Below are 19,769 nucleotides of genomic sequence, written 5' to 3' on the forward strand. Positions count from 1 at the left end.
GGCACCTCTCCCACCCAGGCCCCGCCCCTGGCAAATACCCCCTGGGGTCCTGGGCAAATACCCCCAGGCCCCTCCCCCACCCGGGCAAATACCCCCTTTGCCTTTTCTGTGGAGGTAAATACCGTCAGGTCCATACAGCCTCCATCTCCGGGTGAATAGTCTCCTCCCCAGCCTGGGTAAATACTCTCTGGTTCTATCCATCCCCTTCCCCGTGGGCCTTTCCTCCCCCATGTCTACACTCCCCGGGGTCCGTCACCCCTCTGCCTCCTGCCTGTGTACATCCCCCTCCACCGCCCATCCGGGTCCCTGCCACGTACCCCCCAGGTCAGTATCCCGGGGGCTTGTGAGGGGCAGGCTCTCCCTCCACCCCTGTGAAGCAGTTCCTGGACTGTGGTAGTTACACCCCCCCCACACACACACACACATTGCCTGGGTACCTACCCCCCTGGCAACAGGGGCTGGGGGGGCAGGAGGACGACAAACTCTTCCTCTTTCCCCATTCCCAAGGAGCAATTCCTGGACTGGAATAAATGCCCCCTCCCCCGCTCCCTCCCTGGTGAAAGACCCCTGGGGAGGCAGGGGAGGGGATCCATGGGGCAGGTTGGAGGCAGGGCTGCCTTCTCCCTGCTCTGTTGGCAGTATGTCCTGAGCTCGGGACATTGCCTTTCCCCTCCCCTTGGGGGCACAGGGCTGGGCAGATCAGGGGCTCCCTGCTGTCCATGTTCACTAACAACCCGCTGGGGCAGGGGGGTAGCAGTGGGGCCGGCTTTGCCTATTCTCTTTGTGGACTAGTCCCTGGGTAAATGCCCCCAGGGACAGAAGGGCGGTCATTGGGGTGGGAGTGGGGAGCAGCTTTCTAGAGCAGTTCAGGGATTTTGGAGCGATCCCCTGCTCCCATGGCTTAGGGGCAATCTGGCTATGGGGCAGTGGTGCTGGGGGGGGGCAGTAATGGAGTTGGGGGCGTAGTAGTGGCCTGATCAGGGGTCTGAATTCCTGAGGGGCTCAGACGGGGTGGCACGGGCTTAACACAGTGGCTAAGTGGTCCCCTCTTGTGGCTGGGGGGCCAATTTGCCCCTCGAGCTCAGTGGGTCGGGGCTTGGGCTTTTGGTGCCGGAGAGCACTGGTTCTGGCCACGCTGGCGACGTGGTGCGGGGGAGTCATTACCAAGTCGGGGGGGGCTAGGAAAGGACTATAGGGCTGAGAGTGGGATATGTGGGGGTGGGGAGCAGAAAAGTTCCCGTTGGCTCCTGTTCTCTGGGGAGTGGAGGACGTAGGGGAAACCAGTGGGTAGGGTGGTGCATTACATCAGTGGAGGGAGAAGAGAGAGCGGTTTATTTGGACCCCCCTCTCCCCCCAGGCCATAGCAGGAGCTATGGGGGGAGGAGAGGACGGCTACGCTTGTCCCTGGATTACTGTAAGGTTTGCCCTCCGCTCTTCTAAGGGACAGCTGGGGGAGAGGATGAGAGGTTGAAATACACCCCATCCATCCCCCCCACACCACGTATTCTGCCCTCCGTCCCTCCCTGCTCTGGGGAGTCTGACTCTGATACACCCAAACCCTCCAAGGATCCTCCCCCCTGGAAAATCCTCTTTGAAAACAACAGGGTGCTGTCTTGCTTTGGGGTTCGGGATATAGCCCCTCCCTCGCCAGACGGCTGCAGGCAGCCGCAGCCCCTCCCTGCTGCTTCCCAGCCCACTGGCTCCTGGGTTCTGTTCCCGGCCCTTCCTTCCCGGCTCTGAGCCTCAGTTTCCCCCTCAGTCGCATGGGGGTAGCGAGACCGAGCCACGTCCCGGGGGAGGCTGGGAAGATGGATTCACTGATGTACATGGAGATCCGTGGTCTGAAGGAGATAGGAAAAGGCGAAGAGGTTTATTGCCGTAAACTATTTGTAATGCACCACAGCACCCCCTTCTCTTCCGGCTGTCGTTCGACGTGTGCTGAAAGGGGGAGGGTGCCTGCTCATATCGGATCCAGTGCCCTCTGCCGCGTCCTAGAACCGTTCCAGACCCCCAGCGCTAGCCGTCCTCCGTGTCCATTTCGTGTGGCTTCTCTTTCCAGAACAAACGACAGGCCTGCCGGTGCTTTCAAAACGCTAGCTAAAGCCCCTGCCATACCTGGCTGGCTTGCACTGCACGGCAACCTGCTGACGTGTGTGTGTGTGTGTGCGCGAACACACGCGCGTGTGCTTTTCTCTCCCTTCCGCTAGCCACTTGTCTTCCGAACAATCTGTGCCGTTGTTTAGATAGAAACTGCCAGGGATGTACGAACGTGCAGTAGCTCGGGTTACATCTGTACATTTGTGTGCGTGTGAGTTAAACACACACACGTACCCCCGCTACTGCTCTCTCCAGAACGATGCCCTTGTTTACCAGCCTCCCACCTCTTCTCTTCTCCCTGCAGCTACTTCATAGCCCTGCTGTGATCTAATAATCACCCCCTATTTTTTCCCTCCTCCGGACCCTCCTTGAGCATCTTGGCCCGTGTCCCTGTCACCCGGGTGCTTTGGGGGTGGGGGGAGGGGGTTGGTTGGATTCCTTGCAGAACTTGGAGCTGCTGCCAGTGAGGCTGTTAGTTTCCTTTCTGCTGGCCACTGTTGGGAGTTCCCTGGTCATTAAGGCTCCTAGCGTCTGTCTGTCACTCGGTAGCAGGGCAAACTTCTCCTTAGGCAGCCCGCAATCGTGCGGTGCTGTGCTTAGGGACACGTCAGAGCTCAGGAACAGGCAGCGATGCTTCAGGACTGTGTGCGCGCTGAATGCCACGCGTACCACGTGTGCCAGGCTCTGGTCCCTGGGGCTACAAGGACCCAGCGATGCAATTTCTGTGGTCCCTGGGGACCCCAGTTCTGAATTCTCTATTGCAGGGTTTGATTCCAGAGAGGGAGCCTGAGAAATGGCTCCTGGACCCGGGGAAGGCAGCCAGCGTGCAGATTACCCACTCCCAACCTGGGGAGGCACTGACGAAAAATAACCGTACAGGACTCTTTGGAGTGATGTGTACGGATGGAGGGATCCGAGGCACAGAGACGTTAGGTGACATGCCTGAGGTCACTCTGCGAATCAGTGGCAGAGACGCCAGTCTTTTGCTCAAACCTCTAGACGACCCCACCTGCCCTGGCCTTGTGGGTGCATGCCTTCAAAGTGATGGGGGTATTCTCCCCATTTCCCAAGTTGGGCAGCAATGGGCTGCAGCCTGGGGTTCGCGACCTGGCTTCCCTTGTGAGTCTCCTAGCCAGTATCCCCTGCTGGAGCTCGGCAGCTGGATGAGGTGACTCTGGTGGAGGGAGCAGCATGGAGGGGGTGAGCAGCAGATGAGAAGGGCTGGTATGCGATTGGGGGTGAAGTGATGGGGACAGCTTTCCTCCCCCTCCCCATCCTGAGAGCTGTGCCCAAGACCCTGATGGAATTCAGCCAGTTGCAAGAGAATGTGGCCTAGTGGTTAGATTGGCTAAAGCTGTACTCAGTGGGGGTCTGAGGTGTAATGTTTATGGATCAGCGTGAGATCCTCTGATGCAAGGGGCTGTGGTGGTGGAAGCGGCCAGAGGAACCAGGTAAATGCTCTGGGTGAGCACCTGATCCCTGGGAGTCCAACAGGTGGTCTGATGTACCATCCTGAGCTGATCTCGGGGACAGGACAGGTGGGTGTATCCTGAAGGGATAGGTGCCTACTTCCCCATCATCAGGCTGGGGGTCACTGAGATCCTGCTCTTCTAATGGTGGGGCTTCTATCTCTAGGGTCCAGCAATGCCTGCGAGAAAACCTCCTTCGCCTTCCTCCGCCAGGAGCTGCCTGTCAGGCTGTCCAACATCATGAAGGAGATCAACCTGCTGCCAGACCGGGTCATCAGCACGCCCTCGGTGCAGCTGGTGCAGAGCTGGTGAGTAGGATGAACTGCCAGTCAAGGGGGTGGGGGCAGGCAGCTAATCTGTGTGTATTTGGGGAGCACGGCTAGCCTGGGGGGGAGCATGGCACTGCTAGCCTGTTTGTGTAGGGAGGCACTGCCAGCCTTTCCATATCCCACCGCACCCACCAACTCTCCTTCTCAGCAAGCCCCTTGCTCGCCTGGTCTGGGTTTACATGTAACAGATGCAGGAGGAGAATGAGGATGGCAGCTCAAAGGCCCTGCCAGGCGAGGGCCTCTGAAATGGACATACTGAGTGTGTGGGTGTGAAATGGCACGAGGGGGAGTCAAATCGCAGTGGTAACTGGGGAGGGCTGGGGGCTGAGACCGTTCATACCCAAGAGACCACATCTAGACTAGGGGCTCGTCTACACTTGAAATGCTACCGTGGCATAGCTTGCCGCTGTCGCGCTTCAGGGTAGGGACTACCCGCGCCAACGGGAGGTTCTCCCATCTGCGTAGGTACTCCGTGTCCCCGACAGGCGGTAGCTAAGCTGATGGAAGAATTCTCCCACCGCCCTAGCACTGTCTACACTGGGGCTTAGGTCGGCTTAACTACGCTGGTCGGGGGTGGGGCTTTTTCACAACCCGGCGGGATGTAGTTTAAGCTGACTCAATTTTCTAGTGTCGACCAAGCCTAGGAAAACAGGTTGTGTGTACACTCGTTAGCGACTGCGTTTTGACCTCTAGTGTAGACAGGGCTTAACCCCTGTAAACAACAGCTAGCTGACAGATCATGCTGAGAAACACCTCTTCCTAGACTAGACCTGGGCCAGCAACGGACCAGCTCATTAAATCGCGCCAGGACAATGGAACATCTGAGCGGGATCAGCCCAACACATAACAGTTGGGGGTTTTTCACTTGACGCTTCGCCCAGCCCTGGGCAGAACCCGTTTGGGTTTCGCTGAGGAGCAGGGAGATTTCCAAACCGCCCTTGGCTTTCTAGGATCGGGGGAAGTGCGTGCTCCCTGTTACTCCAGCCGTTGTGGCGCCCCCGCCAGGTCACGCTGGGTACTGCAGTTTGTGGGGCGGCGACTGTATTTCACCCTTGAAAGCCTGCCGGCCTGCAGCCCATGCTTGGATTTCTTCTTCCCCCTCGTACTGGTTTGTTGTCATTTCAAAGGCACCAGCTGCTCTGGTCAGGTCCTTATAGGTTTGGGCCTCTGTAGGCCAACAGGAGGGGGAAGAAATGGGAAATGTCCCTTTAAGATCCCCCCCCAATACCCGGCCCCCGATTACCAGACAGCAGCAGCCTGAACTTTGTCCTACATTGGGGCTTCGGGGATCACGTGATAGCTTGTTTGTGCAGCCAGCGATTTCCTCTTTCCCCTCCGTGTTCCTGGTTCCTGCTGCATCCGGCAGGGCCAGAGGCTGCTCAGACCAGCTGAATCCCACTCCCCCGGGAGCTGGGGGGCAGGAGCCTGAGTTAATAGTAACCTGGCCCTTGCCTGCAGCTAGGTTGGAATTTGCCCTCCTGGAAGGTGCATTCCTGCGTCAGTGATCCCAAGGGGCTGGCCGTTAACCCTGGCGGCGGGGGTGGCTTTTAACCCTGTGCTGCTCCTTGACCCCTTTATTATTAATCTGCAAGGTCTGAGCACCCCAGAGGTTCGAGGGACTGTGACGTTAGGGGTGGCTGGTTAAGCTGCCCCACGCGATTGTCACCTGTGGGTGGGTGCGTCTTCAGCCCTCCCATCTGTTCCTTCTTCCCCCACCCCATGTCTGTTTAAGCAGCCCCTCCTCAGAGGGGCCAGGGAGGTCCCCTGGCTGCACCCCTCTCCAGCATGGAGCTCTGCGGTCTTTCACATCTGCTCAGGTGGCTTGACCCGGAGACCCACAGGAGCCCCCATCGCAGCGCCCCTTAGAGCGCTCAGTGGGGTTTGCTGTCGAGCAGCTTCTCCCGCCCCTCTGAGCCTCCGAACGCCAATGCCCTTGCAGCCCACCTGCTATTCCAGCCCTGGGCCCTCTACACAGCTTTGCCAGTGCCCTTCCATCCTTCCCCCGTGGCTTCCCTGATGCCCTGGGCTCCCCACGTATGTCCATGCACCTCAGTCCTTTCTTGCAGCCCCCCCTGCTAGTCCAGCCCTAACCTTCCCACACCCAGTTCTACCAACATGCTTGAGTGCTACAGGGGTATCTAGACTGCTCCAGTACCCTGACCTTCCCACATCCCTTCCGTTCCAGACCAGCCAGGGCCCTCCTGCTACTCCAGTCCTTGCTTCTCTGGCGTAAGCCCCACACCATGCTGTGCTGCATGGTAGCTCTGGTGATGGGGCCCACATGAGCACTCTCCTTCCACCCCTCATCCCCTTGTGACTGGTGGCGGGATCTGCCCCGTCATCTCTGGCGGTGAACCGCTCCTGTACTCCTCCTCCTGCACCCTTGGGATCCCGTGATCAAAACTTCCTGTTCTTTCAGGACCGGTGCCTTTGCAGCTGCTTCCCTGTAACCTACCTCCCCAAGCAAATATAACACAGCCCTGGGAAACCATTCCGTCCCCACGCTTACAGCCAGCCTGCTTAGGAGTTGGCAGCTGTCATGGTGCCCCCTGGAAGGAGCTGTGTCTGGAGGGAAATTGTGACCCAGGGGAGGGGACGGGCTGCTACCGTGCTGACTGGCTGCTTGCTCGGGGCTCGCCTGGCAGACGTTCCTGATCAGCTGAGGCTGCAGAGGGCAAGGTGCGCTGCATGGCCCAAAGCCTCTGGCAAAGTGCAGGCCTGGGAAGTCGCTGGCCCCCGGCTGCTGCTGCTCTGTGCTCCTCCTTCACCTGTTGTACTTCCTATCATGCAAGGCTCTAGCTAGGCCCGTCTCCCCTGTCCCGCTGTGGGAGGAGGGCTGGGTGACCGTGCTCTAGGGAATGGTAGGCAGTGGGTGAACGAACAGCTCTGCCTAGACTGGGCTCCCAGAGATGGACCTCGGGAATCTGCAGTAGCAGGCAGGGAATGCCTTTGATTCAGTAGCCCAAGCGGCAATGGCTGCAGGTTAAGATCCTGGCAGGTGAAGCTAAGCAGGGTTGGGGTTTGGATGGGAGACCTTTGCAGAAAGCCCCAATGCTGCTGGAAGCTGTGGGGGTGGCTCCGTAGGAGGCAGCCTTCCCTGTAATTCAGCACTAAACCACTGGCTGCTGCATTGCATGGGTGGGCTGTGTTGCTGGGGATGCCAAGCAGCGATCCTGCCTGTTAGAGATCCCAGAGTGTTCTCCACTTCCAGCCCTAAACTCTTGTGGGGTGGGTGGGTGGGTGGGTGTGTGTGTGCACTGCTGCTGCTTCCCACTCCAGAGCTGGCTGCATTTCAGCAGTGGATGAAGCAATTCCTGTTTGTAAAGTGCTGTGCCTAGACTATGTGGATCCTCTTCCCCCCCATGGAGGCGGGTAGTGGGGCATTGCTGTCCCACACGGGCTCTCGGGGGCGCCTGCCAGTTGAGGGATGGGGATCGGGGCCACTCTGCATTGATCCGTGCTCCCAGCATGTGGCTGTGGAATAGAAACAGAGCCTGCATCCCTTTTCCTCCCCACTCCCCCACAGGTACGTTCAGAGCCTGCTGGACATCATGGAGTTCCTGGACAAAGACCCCGAGGACCAAGGCACCCTGGGACAGTAAGTTGGGTGTGGGCTGACTGGGAGGAGGGACCCTTCAGTCATCTCGTCTGACCGCCTGTGTCCACAAGCCAAAGGCTTTTTCCCAGAACCTGGATTGAAGCGTATCTTTCAGATATCTAATCTCCGCTTGGCGACTCCCAGGGACCGAGAGTCCACCACTCTGGGGAGCTGTTCCCGTGTTGAATCACCCTCCTGGCTAGCAAACTGTAGCATATTTCAAGGCTGAATTGGATCTAGCCATTGGCGCTTGTTATGCCTGTGTCAGCACAATCAACGCCCCACCCCCACCTAGCCAGTACCTTTCCCGTGCGCAGGTGCCAATACACCGTGATCCAAGTCACCTCTCAACCTGCTCTTCCATAGACTGAGGAAGTGGAGCTCCTTAAGCCTCTCGCTGCCAGGCTTGCGTCTCTCCCGTCCATCCACATCCTCCTTTAAGCGTGGAGACCAGAAATGGACACCGTATTCTAGTAGCCACCTTACCAATGCTGTGCACTTGTCTATTTCTGCTTGAATTCCCTCTTTGTCTGCATCCCCGCATCACGTTAGGCCCCTTAGCAACAGCATGACCCCGAAGTCCTCCTGTGAGTTCTTGCTTCCCAAGACCTAGTCTCCCCTCCTTTAGGTGTAATCTGCTTTCTTTCATCCCAGATGAGTAAACGTCCGTTTGAGTGGATTAAATTGTGACCATTTGACCAGGCGACTCAGAGAGCTCTGTACCGTTAACCTGTCCTCCTCGTTATCTGTTACCCCACACGTTTTTGTGCCATCTTGCAAACCTAACCAGCAAAAATGTTATATGACTTTTATCAATCATCTAGAAGATCTCAAATAGCACCGGATCAAGAACCAGTCCCTGGGGGACCCTTTGAGAAACAGCCCCACTCAGTGATATCTCCCCAGTAACAACAACATTGTCATTGAGCCGGCTGGCAATCCATCTAATGAGCGCCTCGTTAATTCCGTAAAACAATCAGAATGTCATCTGGTACTAAGTCGACCGCCTTGGAGTAATCTAAGGATACTATGCGCAGTTACCTTTATCAACCAGACCTGTAATCTTGTCAAAAAACAAGATAACAGGTTTGTTTGATAAGACCTAGTTTCCATGAAACCCTGCTGACTGGCTTTAGTTGTATTGTTCGTCTCTAATTCTTTGATAGAGCAGTTAACGGAGACTCTGTTATTTGCCTGGGAATCACATCAGCCAGCGGATCTATAGTTCACTGGGTCATCCCTTCGCCCCTTTTTAAATATTGGGACTGCAGTGGCAGGCCTCCGATTTGGAATTTCTCTTGTTTTCCCAGATCGGTTAAAAATTAACACTAGTGATTCAGCTGGTTCCTTTAAGGCCCTTGGATGTAAGTTATATGGGCCCTCACATTCTTTCTTTTTCCAAATGGTACATTTTCTATTCCAGTGCGATGTGTATCTGGAATGAAGCAGGAGGACGTATCCAACAGGCATCCCTAGTGAACGTTTTTGCCTTTTCTGTTTTGCTATTTATGATTTTTCCCATCTGCATCTAGCAATGAACTGATACCTGAGCAAGGGTTCCTTTTGTATGGCCGCATTGAACGGGGCAGTCGTGCTTTCTTGCTGCCCCACCCCCGGCTCCCAGATCCTGGCAGGGACCTCCGCTCGGGCTGCGGTTGGGCTTGTGTCACTGAAATTTTATCACAGGTCCCAACTCTCTCCAGACCCCCCCCCCCCTGCAATCCAGAGCTGAATTCCAGCTATGGCACTTCAGCCATCTCTAATGTTACATGCGTCCTGGAGATCCATGTCAGCTGTGCGGTGGAATCTGCTCCGGGATTTCCCAGGCAGCTGCGCACTGTTGAAATCCCGCATTAGGGTTAGAATGAGGAAGAGCTCCTTCAGCCATAGGGGAACCTGGACTGGATTGCTGTGCCTCCCTGGAATGGACTGGGGGTCTTTGCTGTCCCCTGCCTCCTTGTTGTAGCCCTCTGGTTCCAGGCTCTGGGAAGCTGGCTCTATCCTCGCCTCGCTCTATGATGAGCTGCTCCCATCTCACATGGACTAACCCCCTCGCTTTCCCTTCCTGCTCTCCCCAGGTTCACGGATGCCCTGATCACCATCCGTAACCGGCACAACGATGTGGTGCCGACCATGGCGCAGGGGGTGATCGAGTACAAGGAGGCCTACGGGGACGACCCCGTGTCCAACCAGAACATCCAGTACTTCCTGGACCGCTTCTACCTGAGCCGCATCTCCATCCGCATGCTGATCAACCAGCACAGTGAGTGACAACCGCCCAGCCAAGCCTGCTGTCTCCCATGGAGGGGAAAGGCGAGAGGAAGGGATTGAGTGGGCTGCAGAGGAGAGGTGGAATGAGGCAGGGATGAGATGCTGCGGTGATGGGCACAGTATTGAAAATGTGCAGTGTCTCTCCACCTTTCCAGACGACCGGACCCCTTTCAGGAGTCTGATTGGTCTTGCATATCCCAAGTTTCACCTCCCTTAAAAACTACTTGCTTGCAAAATCAGACCTAAAAACACAAAAGAGTCGCTGGAGACTATTACTGACAAATTGCCCACTTTCTCCTTTTTACCCTATAATTATAAAATAAATCGATTGGAATATTAATATTGTCCTTACATATAGAGCAGTCTAAACAGGTCACCGTGTGAATGAACTTTTAGTTTGTACTGACTTTGCTAGTGCTTTTTATGTAGCCTGTTGTAAAACTAAGCAAATATCTAGATGAGTTGATGTACCCCCCGGAAGATCTCTGGGCTAGACGAGAGGGAATCAGGGAATAAGCAGGGAGATTCCAGTAGGGCACTGGGGCCGAGGGGTGGAATTTGTGGGTGGGTGGGGAGTACTGGGACAGAGGGACAGGGTAGGAGAGATGGAAACTGACACGCATGCTTTTGATCCTTCTGGGTTCCCCCTTGGACTCGTATGTTTCAGTCTGTGCTGAGGCCCTTCCTCCTTCTCCTCCCACCTTGTCTCTCCTTCCCCTCCGTCTCTTTCAATGCAGGCCTGCTCTTTGATGGCAGCACCAACCCGGCTCACCCCAAGCACATTGGCAGCATCGACCCCCACTGTGACGTGGCCGAGGTTGTGAGAGGTCTGTGCCCCGTAATGGCGGAGAGGCAGCATCCCCACAAAAGGGTGGTGGGCCCTGCGTGGTGGAGCACAGAAGGCTAAAGGGTCTCACCAAGATGAGGTTGCCCTGGGGTCTCAGGAGGGGACACTGGCTGGCTCGGGAGATCAGCAGGGGGATCCGGTTCTGATCCGTGCCAGGCCAGCGGGGCCTGAAGGCTGTTTGTTTGGAAGCCTCTCTGTGTGACGAATTTGGTAGATCTCAGCCTAGGTGCCGGTGGACAAGCATTCACCTGACAAATGTCAGACTGCCCCTGGGGGTACCCCAGAGACACCAAGCGCTGGTGGGCCACAGTGACTGAGCTCCCCTTGTCCCTAAAAGGGGGTCCCTGTCAGGCAGGGGACAGTGGCGCAGGGCAGCCTGGGGGAAGTTCACCCGGCTGATGCCCAGCTTGTCCTTGTTGGAGCAAATATCCCGCTCCAGTCTGTCATTCCCAGCGCTGTCCATGCTGAATTTCCTTGTCTCCCGTCCCCTCGCTAAGTCCTGAGCCTGTCCCAAGGGGAAGCAGGCTCCGAGCTCTGCTCTCTTGGGTAGAATCTGTGCCGATCCCACCTCTCCCTGTTCTCCAGATGCCTACAACATGGCCAAGCTGCTGTGCGACCAGTATTACATGACCTCGCCCGATCTGGAGATCCAGGAAGTCAGCGGTGAGTCTAGAGGGACCCGCAGCCCCTGGGGACGGGTGGGTGAGGATGCTCGTTGGGGAGCAGTTGAGCCCGGTGGGAAGGTGAGTTGCTTGTGGGGTGCAGGGGTTGGTAGGGAGCAGCTGAGGACGAGGAGCTTTCTAAGGAAAGCTTTACGGGGAGCAGGGCCCAGCCTGGCCTGGGACTGATCAGCGACCTCCCTGTTGAGACTGCTGAAATGGCGCCGTTGAAGAAGGGAGCTGCGGGAAGCAAGGTGGCCCCCGTGGTTGGCCGTATAGCCGGGGGAGAGACGCAGAGGAAAGGCCTCTGGGCCGCTGCTGCCTGCTTTGCACAGCGGGTAGCTTTGCATGTGTTACTCTGAGAGTTTGGTATTTTGAAGAACAAAACTGCGCCCTGAAAGACGGACCTGCGCCGTCCTTGGGCGTCAGTCCTTCCTGGGCTAGGGGAGTCAGGCCGACAGCTTACAGGAGCATTTCCCTTACAGCCGCTGTGTTCTTTCCCTTGTAGCCAACAATTCCAAGCAGCCAATCCGCATTGTCTATGTCCCATCTCACCTCTACCACATGCTCTTTGAGCTCTTCAAGGTAAGGCTCCTGTCTCTATGGTCCTTCACCTGTAGCCCTTCTTTCTCTGCAAGGAGGTGACGAAGCTGGAGAGAACCATGGTAGAACTTGGCATTCTGTCTGCCTGACCCACCGATGGTTCCCTGTAGTAGGCACCGGAGTTTCGAGCTCCTGCCTCTGCCGGTGGGTGAAGTGGAGGCCAGGGAGTACATGTATGAGGAGAGTAAGTTAAGAGATGGGTAAAGGAAAGCACATTTTCAGCCACAGTGTTAACCTGTGGAACTCATTTCTGCAGGATTTTTGCCTAGGGAACTAGCTTTAGTAAACATTTTAAAGAAGGAATCGACTCATGGGAAGTCCAGGACCACCAGGCCTCTGCTTCAGGGCATCTGCAGATGACCGGCTCAGGGTCAGGAAGGAACTTCCTACCCTTACAAATACTGCACAAATAGGTGCCTTGTGGGGGTTTTTATACCTTCCTCAAGCATCAGGGCAGGCAGCGGCCAGGCTAGAGGGGCTGACAGTCTGTCATTACAAAATCCCTGATGACCCGCTTCTTGTCTTTGTTCCCACGTAGAATGCCATGCGAGCCACCGTGGAGAGTCACGAGTCCAGCCTCCGACTCCCAACCATCAAGGTGATGGTAGCGCTGGGTAAAGAAGATCTTTCTATCAAGGTAGGTGGCCTGGCTGAGGGTCCAAGGGATAGAAAGGGACCCTCAGCATCAGGCTAATTCCCCAGGGTGCTCACTTTTGGCCTGGGAGTCCCCTGCAGTGCAGCAGGTAGACTGAGGGCATGTGGGCTAGTGGATAATAGAGGATCGGGCAAGAGGACCCTCCTGAGTTCTGTTTGACTATCTGACTTGCTGTCCCCCTGGGCCTGAGACTTCGGGGAGCATGTGTGTGTGTGGGGGGTATTTAGCCCACCCCCCCCAAATGCTGTTTAGCTTCCCTTCTCCAGCGCAGCTCATCTCTGCGGCTTCTGGGATGCCCGTAGCCAGGCCTTGCTTGGGAGCCTCCCGCTTGAACCCTGAGGCTGTTTTCCCTGCTTCCCCAGCCGCACAGGGGCGTTTCCTCCAGTAAGGGGGGCTGGACAGAGCGCCCTGTCATGGCCTATTGATGCTTCTTCTATATCAGGCGCTGCTGGGCTACTGGGATTTCTCCCTGTGGGGGTGGGGATGGCTAACGCGCCGCTGCTCAGGGCACGTGGGGGGTCACCAGGGGCTGCTGACACAATGTCCCGTCGCGCAGATGAGCGACCGAGGTGGCGGGGTTCCGCTGCGGAAGATCGAGCGGCTCTTCAGCTACATGTATTCCACCGCACCCACCCCCCAGCCCGGCTCGGGCGGGACACCCCTGGTACGTAGCGGATCAAGTCAGGGCCCCCCCCGGGTGTCCCTGCAGGTGATTTTGTGGGTGGGTGAGTGGATGGAATTCCCTAAGTCCTTCCAGGTAACCACCCTCCCCCTCCAGAGCCGTGTGCAGGGGATTCCAGTAAGCTGCTTGGATGGCATGGTGGGATGGCGGAGGGCCTACGTCTGACAGCCAGGCCACCTGGGAGTGGGAGGAGGGTGTGGGGGGTTCCTGATGTCTGGGTGGGGCGATGTTGGGGGAACTAGGGCCTGGTGGTCGGGCAGTTCGCAGAGACATCTGCAACCATAACCTCCTGTCGTCTTCTCCCCGCCCCGCCAGGCTGGCTTTGGTTACGGCCTGCCCATTTCCAGACTCTATGCCAAGTATTTCCAAGGGGACCTTCAGCTCTTCTCCATGGAGGGCTTTGGGACAGACGCCGTCATCTACCTGAAGGTGCGTAAATCACCCCCCACGTCTCGCCTTCTCAAACCCGCTAGTTCCGGCAGCCGCTCCCCGGAGGCCTCCCAGTCCTGTCAGTGACAGGCACCCCATGTGGAGGCGGGGAGCTAGAAGGAAGGATGTCCCAGTGGTTAGGGGGCCCGCCTAGGACTTCGGAGGCCTGCGTTCACGTTCCTGCTCTCCTCCAACCTCCTTGTGTGACCTTGAGCAAGTCCCTTAGGGCTTGTCTACACAGGAAACTCTTCCCGGCTGCGCCAGTAGAACTGTACCGGTATCATTCCCCGTATGGACGCTCTTATACTGGAATAAGTGTGTCCCCATGGGGAGTTATTCCAGTATAACTACACTGGTTTAAATTCAGGCTAGGTCTACACTACAGCGGGGGGTCGACCTAAGATACGCAACTTCAGCTACGTGAATAGCGTAGCTGAAGTGGCATATTTTAGGTCGACTTACCTGGCTGTGAGGACGGCGGCAAGTCGACCGCTGCCGCGCCGCCGTCGACTCCGCTACCACCTCTTGCCGCGGTGGATTTCCGGAGTCGATGGTAGAGCCATCAGGGATCGATTTTATCGTGTCTTCACTAGACGCGGTAAGTCGATCCCCGATAGACCGATTGCTACCCGCCGGATCGGCGGGTAGTGAAGACGTGCCCTCAGATCGTGGCTTATTCCAGTATAACTTTCCCGTGTAGCCAAGCCCTTAATCTCTCTGCGTCTGTTTGTTGCCGTCTGTAACGCGGGGCTGGTGGCACCGCCCGACCTCACGTATGGGCTGTGAAGATAAATGAAAGATCGGGAGGCGTGCGGACGCTACCGCAGTGGGGACCAGAGATAAGTGCTAACGCTGGAAGGGTTTGCTGGCAGTCCCCAGCCCCTGGCTTTTCCTCTTCCATTGTAACAGAGAAGATGATCCCTGCCCCATGTCACTGACAGTGGGTGGAGTCTCCAGATCTTACAGCCTTGTCCCCATTGATGCTGTCCCTCCTTGGTGAAGTTTACGTGGGTCAGTTTCACTCTGTTCCTAGCCACTTCACTCAACCCCCCCCAAAGGCTCAACCTGTCTCTCAGCCCAAGCGTGTCTCCATTCAGGATCGATACCCAAATAAGATCAGTGACCTAGCCAGGGTGACTCCTGTAGCCACCGGAGCAGGAGCTTGGGTCTGAGTCGGCCCTGCCCATGGCTATGGGAGCAGGTTCTTGGGATGTCATTTGCATGCTGGGTCATGCTGAGAGGTGATGTGTAACTAACAGACTCCTCGTTAGACTCCCTTGTACTCCAGAGCTAGGCGTCTAAGGGCTTGTCTGCATCAGGGATTTTTTGCTCTTAGTGAGTAGCTGTTTTAAGTCACGCTATTATTAAATCATTTCAATATAAATATTCAGATATTAATAATCATATTAAAATCAAGTTTCAATCGGGTGGAGGCTTTGTAAAAGCTAATTTGAAAACGTGTGCTATTGCAACTGTGAATTTTAATTTTTTTTTATCACAAACTAAATTTTAAACACTATTGTTTTCCTCCGGTGCCACTACAATTAGGATATTGTACATACATTTTCAATTTGTTTTGGCTTATAGCCGTTTTGTAAAATTCAAGACCCTGATCCTGCGACTGCTTAAGCAGATACGTAACTTTACTCACATGCCTCATCTCATTGACTTCAGTGGGATTACAGTTAAGCACATGCCTAGGCATTTGCGGCATCCGGGCTAATATTGTATCTTTATTAAACTTTTATTTTATTGACATAAAATTTTTGAGCGAGACGAGGTGGGTGAGGTAGTATCTTTTATTAGACCAGCTTTTGTCGATGGACGGTAAAAGCTTTAGAGCCACACAGATCTCTTCTTCACGCCTGGGGAAGGAGATCAGAGAGTCTGAGCTAAATACAGATTGGGACAGATTGTTAAACGTAAGGGGTTACCCATGTTGTAGAGGCCACTTGAAATGAAGTTGTCAGTTGAGGGTTAGGCTATTATGTGTAAGGGGGTTGAAGCGAGCAGTTAAGGTTTAGCCAGGCAGTAGGGTGGGTGAGTTACAAATTGTCGAAATGAGCCATAAAACCCCGTGGAGTGTATGGTTTTCAATGTCTAGCAGAGTTAGGAATTTAAGGTCCCAGGCTCACCTTTTGAAGGTGTTGTGTAGATTTCCCTTGAGGATGAGTATTGAAAGATCAGATCTGGAGTGCTCGCTTTGTGAAAAGTAAAAAAAAATTAGGAGTCCTTGTGGCACCTTAGAGACTAATACATTTATTTGGGCATAAGCTTTCGTGGGCTAGAACCCACTTCATCAGATGTATGAAGTAAAAGATACAGGAGCAGGTATACATACATGAAAGGATGTGGGATGCTTTACCAAGTGTTAAGTCAGTCTAATGAGATAAATCAACAGCAGGATACCAAGGGAGGAGAAATAACGTTTGAAGTGGTAAGAGAGTGGCCCATTACAGATAATTGACAAGAAGGTGTGAATAACAGTAGGGAGAAATTAGTATTGGGGAAATTAAAAGTGTTTGCCCGTGGACGGTAGTTTTATCACTTTTCTGCATGAGTTCATTCAAGAGCGTAGTGATTGTCTGGTTTCACCCTCATGGTGGTTGTTGGGGCATTTGAAGCACTGCATGAGGAACCTCACATGTAGTGTGTAGGACCAGGAATCTTGACAATTGTGTTGGAGGGGGTATTGATCATCGCAGCAATGGAGATACGTCTGCAGGTTTTGCATCTGTTCCTCTGGCAGGAGCTGCTGCTGCTTTGAGATGGTGTGTCCTGGTCTGTAGGAAGCTATAACAACACTGCACAAAATCTGTGTCCGTTCAGAACAAAACTGCTGCGGTGTGAACAATGAAAAGTTATTTAGACTTTCAATGCAATACAAATATTCTCAACGACTTCGTTCTACACACAGGCCAACATTTTCAAAAATAAAGAGGAGCCTAAAGTTAGGTGCTTTGGAAAAATCCCAGAGCCAACATAATTCAAGAACACACATGCCATTGACCACAAACCCCGATGGAGGCATATTAGCCAGGTTGAAGCATTTCAGCTTTCTTGACTTGTGGGAGTTTAATATATTGGCTTCAAACATAGTCGGGGGTATCTGCTGATCGCTGTTGTGCCAGAGTTTGCGGTTCTCACGGCATAGATGTTGGTGCCCTGGTGCTGTCTTTTTCAACACAGATGCACATTTTGTGTGTGACACTTTAGTAGAACAAAAATCTTTGTAAAACCTGAAATTCCATCAACAATCAGGAAGCTAATTAAGGGAAGAAACATCCACTACGGCCAATTATGGGGGGGAAAGTAAAGAACTAGCAACACACAAAATAAAAATGATTAACATTTTTTAAAACACTTTTTAAAAAGTGATTTAGATCAGTTAAAGAAACGCGTGGTTTTTATTCACCCAGCTGTAGCTAACCTCAGTATATAGACAGTCCCTTGATGCAACTGCTCCTGGCTTCAGTCCTTAGCTGGTGCATGGGCAGGGGATTAGAAGCACTGTATTCAGACGTGCAAAACCCCACTGAGACTTGATTAAAATCTTCCTTGTGGAGCTGGTGAGGAGTTAGAAGTAGAGCAGGTTGGAAGTTTTCCAACAAAATTAGTGAAATTCTTTTATTGAAACACAGGCAAGCTTCACTGCCTCTTCTCAGTCCCCGTCCCCCCCCCCCGCAAGCTCTAGGGGCCAGGCAGGCCCTTGCTGGCTCCCAGAGCTGGGGGGTTGTCGGAGTGACAGAGCCCTCTGGCTCTCCGCCCCTCCAGCAGCTGGGCGTGGAAGGCTCTTGTCAGTTTCACAGGTGAAATTGACAGGAGCCTTCTCTGAGGTCAGCTGGGAAAATTCCCTTTCGGGTGTCCCAAAATGGAATCGGTCTTTAAATCCTTCCCTGTGAAAAATGTCACGGACTTGACATTTCATCCCAATGCACGATGAACCTTTTTCAGAAATGTGAAAATGTCCGTGGGAAAGGGGATTCCCTTTCTCAGCCAGCTACAGTTAAAAGCCCTGGGGAAACGAATGCAAGATCTGACCTGCAGAGACTGCTTCCCCCCTGCCTGCCCCTCTCTGAATGCAAATTGCATTCCAACACACGCTTCGGTGCCAGGAAATGGAAGTGAAGAATCATAGGGTTTCATTAGCAGAGTCTTTGATATCAAACTCCTGTATCAAGAAGGGAACTTACTGGTCAGAGCAGGGGCCTGGGACCCAGGACTCCTGGGTTCCTTGGATGGAAGGCTTCAGAAGAGGGCAGAACGTTGCTGATGCCCTGTGTCTGGAAGGATTCCAAAGCACTTTACAGGCTAACACGTGGCATGAAATCTGCCTTGAGTAGGGACCAGGAGGGAAACAGCAGAGGTTGGTCTTGAACTGTTGTCCAGATTCTACCAGAGGTCTCCTAGGGCTGCTTCCTAGTGGCTGGCCGTGCCATTGGGAGGATGCTTGGAGGACATGGGGGTTTGGGGGCAGGATTCACTGCAGAGAGAGCACTTCTCCTGTCCGCTGACATGCAGTTACCTGGCTGCCTTGTGTCCCACAGGCCTTGTCGACAGAGTCGGTGGAGAGGCTGCCCGTGTATAACAAGTCGGCCTGGCGCCACTACCAGACCATCCAGGAGGCGGACGACTGGTGCGTGCCCAGTACGGAACCAAAGAACACCTCCACCTACCGGGTGACTTAGGCCCCCGGGGGTGGCTGGTGGCGCTTGGAGACGGAGATACCAGCGGGCTTGAGGCGGGAGAATCTATCCACATCACAAAAACCGCATCGGAAGAACTCGAGCGATGGACTCTTCCTATTGACCAGTCTGGCTAACGCTCCGCCCAGGAGCGGGAATGATTTTCTTTTTACGGTATGTAGCGTGCAGTAGCCCATGCCCACCACTGCCCGGAATCTGCTGGGCTCCCCCCATCCTCACCTTAGAGAGAGCCGGGCAGGCTCCAGGCATTCCCCGTGGTTGGGGGTTTTACCCATAATCCTTTTATTCACCAGAGATCTGTTCTTTGCCTCCGCTTGCCACTGGGAGCGGGAGGACAGGAGTCAGGCTGTGGAGACGGCTTTTATGGTTACGGGGGAAACCAGCCCTCTGGCCGAAGAGGTTCAAATGTGGGGAGAGAGGAGGGGGCAGGTGAGGAAGCCTTGTAGGTTTAGGTGTGGGGTGGATGGGGGCCCTGCAGAGAGAGCCAAGAGGGCCACGGGCTCCCACTTGGTCTGTTAGGCCGGGGGAGTTGGGAGCCAGGGCTGGAGCACCTGTGGGGCGGGGGGGGTGGGGTCCAGCTTGGGCACCAGAACAGCCAGTGGGTCCCTAGTACCAGCCCCCAGGTGTGGGGAGAGTCAGGTGTGTCGTGAGTGGTGTGGGGGAGGTGCAGGGAGCGAGGGGGCCTCCATGCTCGGGGGCGGGGGGTGGCCCAGGGGGCTGCTGGGAGGTGCCAGGGTTGCCCTTTCCTGAGCTGGGACAGTGGAAGGGCATCAAAGGGAAAGGGAGGGGGCTGTCCTCAGTCCTACCCTGCTGGGGTGGGGGTGGGGCTAGGCATTAGAACAGCCACCTGGGGGAGGAGATCGCAGTGGGGTCCCCCCGGATTCCCAGATGGGGTGCAGCAGCCGTCTCTCTCGGCTGTGCTTATACACGAGGCATTACGGTGCCTCTTTCCAGCTCAGAGCAGCTGTCCGGGTCTGTCAGCACTCGGGACCCTTCCCCCCACACCGGCTGTATGGCGCTGGCTGAGGCGAGCTGGAGGCGTTTGCTCTGCAAGGCAGAGACAGGTGCTGATCTGGTGAGGGTCTGAGGGATTGTAACTTCGTCCGTGTTGTCTGAGGCCTGGGCTCTGGAGAAGCCTGTTCTCTCTGCCCCCCTCCCTCCCGCCTTCCTGACCCTCTAGCTGTCTGTCCTGGCCGGGGAGCTCCCCTCAGCACCGGCTGCTCCCTGTGTCTTCACACCGCTGCCCTGCACGCCCCACGTGTGATCGATTGCCATGGCATGCGTTTATGTTCTCTGGAAAGGATCTGCACAGATATATATTTTTATGCTGTGGGCAGAACCCTGTTTCTGCCCAAGACACGGTGGGTTAAGTCGTGGCGTTCATCCCATTGTTGATCCGTAAAGATGACATTGACCAAAACGGA

General features: G+C 55.0%; 1 protein-coding gene across 1 annotated transcript in view; it reads left to right on the forward strand.

Annotated features, from left to right (window-relative positions):
• Nucleotides 1–19,769, forward strand: part of PDK2 (pyruvate dehydrogenase kinase 2) — a 20,050-nt gene extending 281 nt beyond the window's left edge. Inside the window, exons 2-11 of the mRNA XM_026654687.2 lie at nucleotides 3,733–3,874; nucleotides 7,422–7,493; nucleotides 9,572–9,756; nucleotides 10,502–10,591; nucleotides 11,197–11,274; nucleotides 11,779–11,855; nucleotides 12,412–12,510; nucleotides 13,085–13,192; nucleotides 13,526–13,639; nucleotides 18,187–19,769. Of these exons, the coding sequence (XP_026510472.1) occupies nucleotides 3,733–3,874; nucleotides 7,422–7,493; nucleotides 9,572–9,756; nucleotides 10,502–10,591; nucleotides 11,197–11,274; nucleotides 11,779–11,855; nucleotides 12,412–12,510; nucleotides 13,085–13,192; nucleotides 13,526–13,639; nucleotides 18,187–18,327 (1,106 nt within the window). The 3' untranslated portion in view covers nucleotides 18,328–19,769. The remainder of the gene's footprint in view (nucleotides 1–3,732; nucleotides 3,875–7,421; nucleotides 7,494–9,571; nucleotides 9,757–10,501; nucleotides 10,592–11,196; nucleotides 11,275–11,778; nucleotides 11,856–12,411; nucleotides 12,511–13,084; nucleotides 13,193–13,525; nucleotides 13,640–18,186) is intronic.

This window comes from Terrapene carolina, unplaced genomic scaffold, assembly GCF_002925995.2.
Source record: "Terrapene carolina triunguis isolate 2854851 unplaced genomic scaffold, T_m_triunguis-2.0 Scaffold193, whole genome shotgun sequence".
In the NCBI taxonomy this organism is placed as follows: domain Eukaryota; kingdom Metazoa; phylum Chordata; order Testudines; family Emydidae; genus Terrapene; species Terrapene triunguis.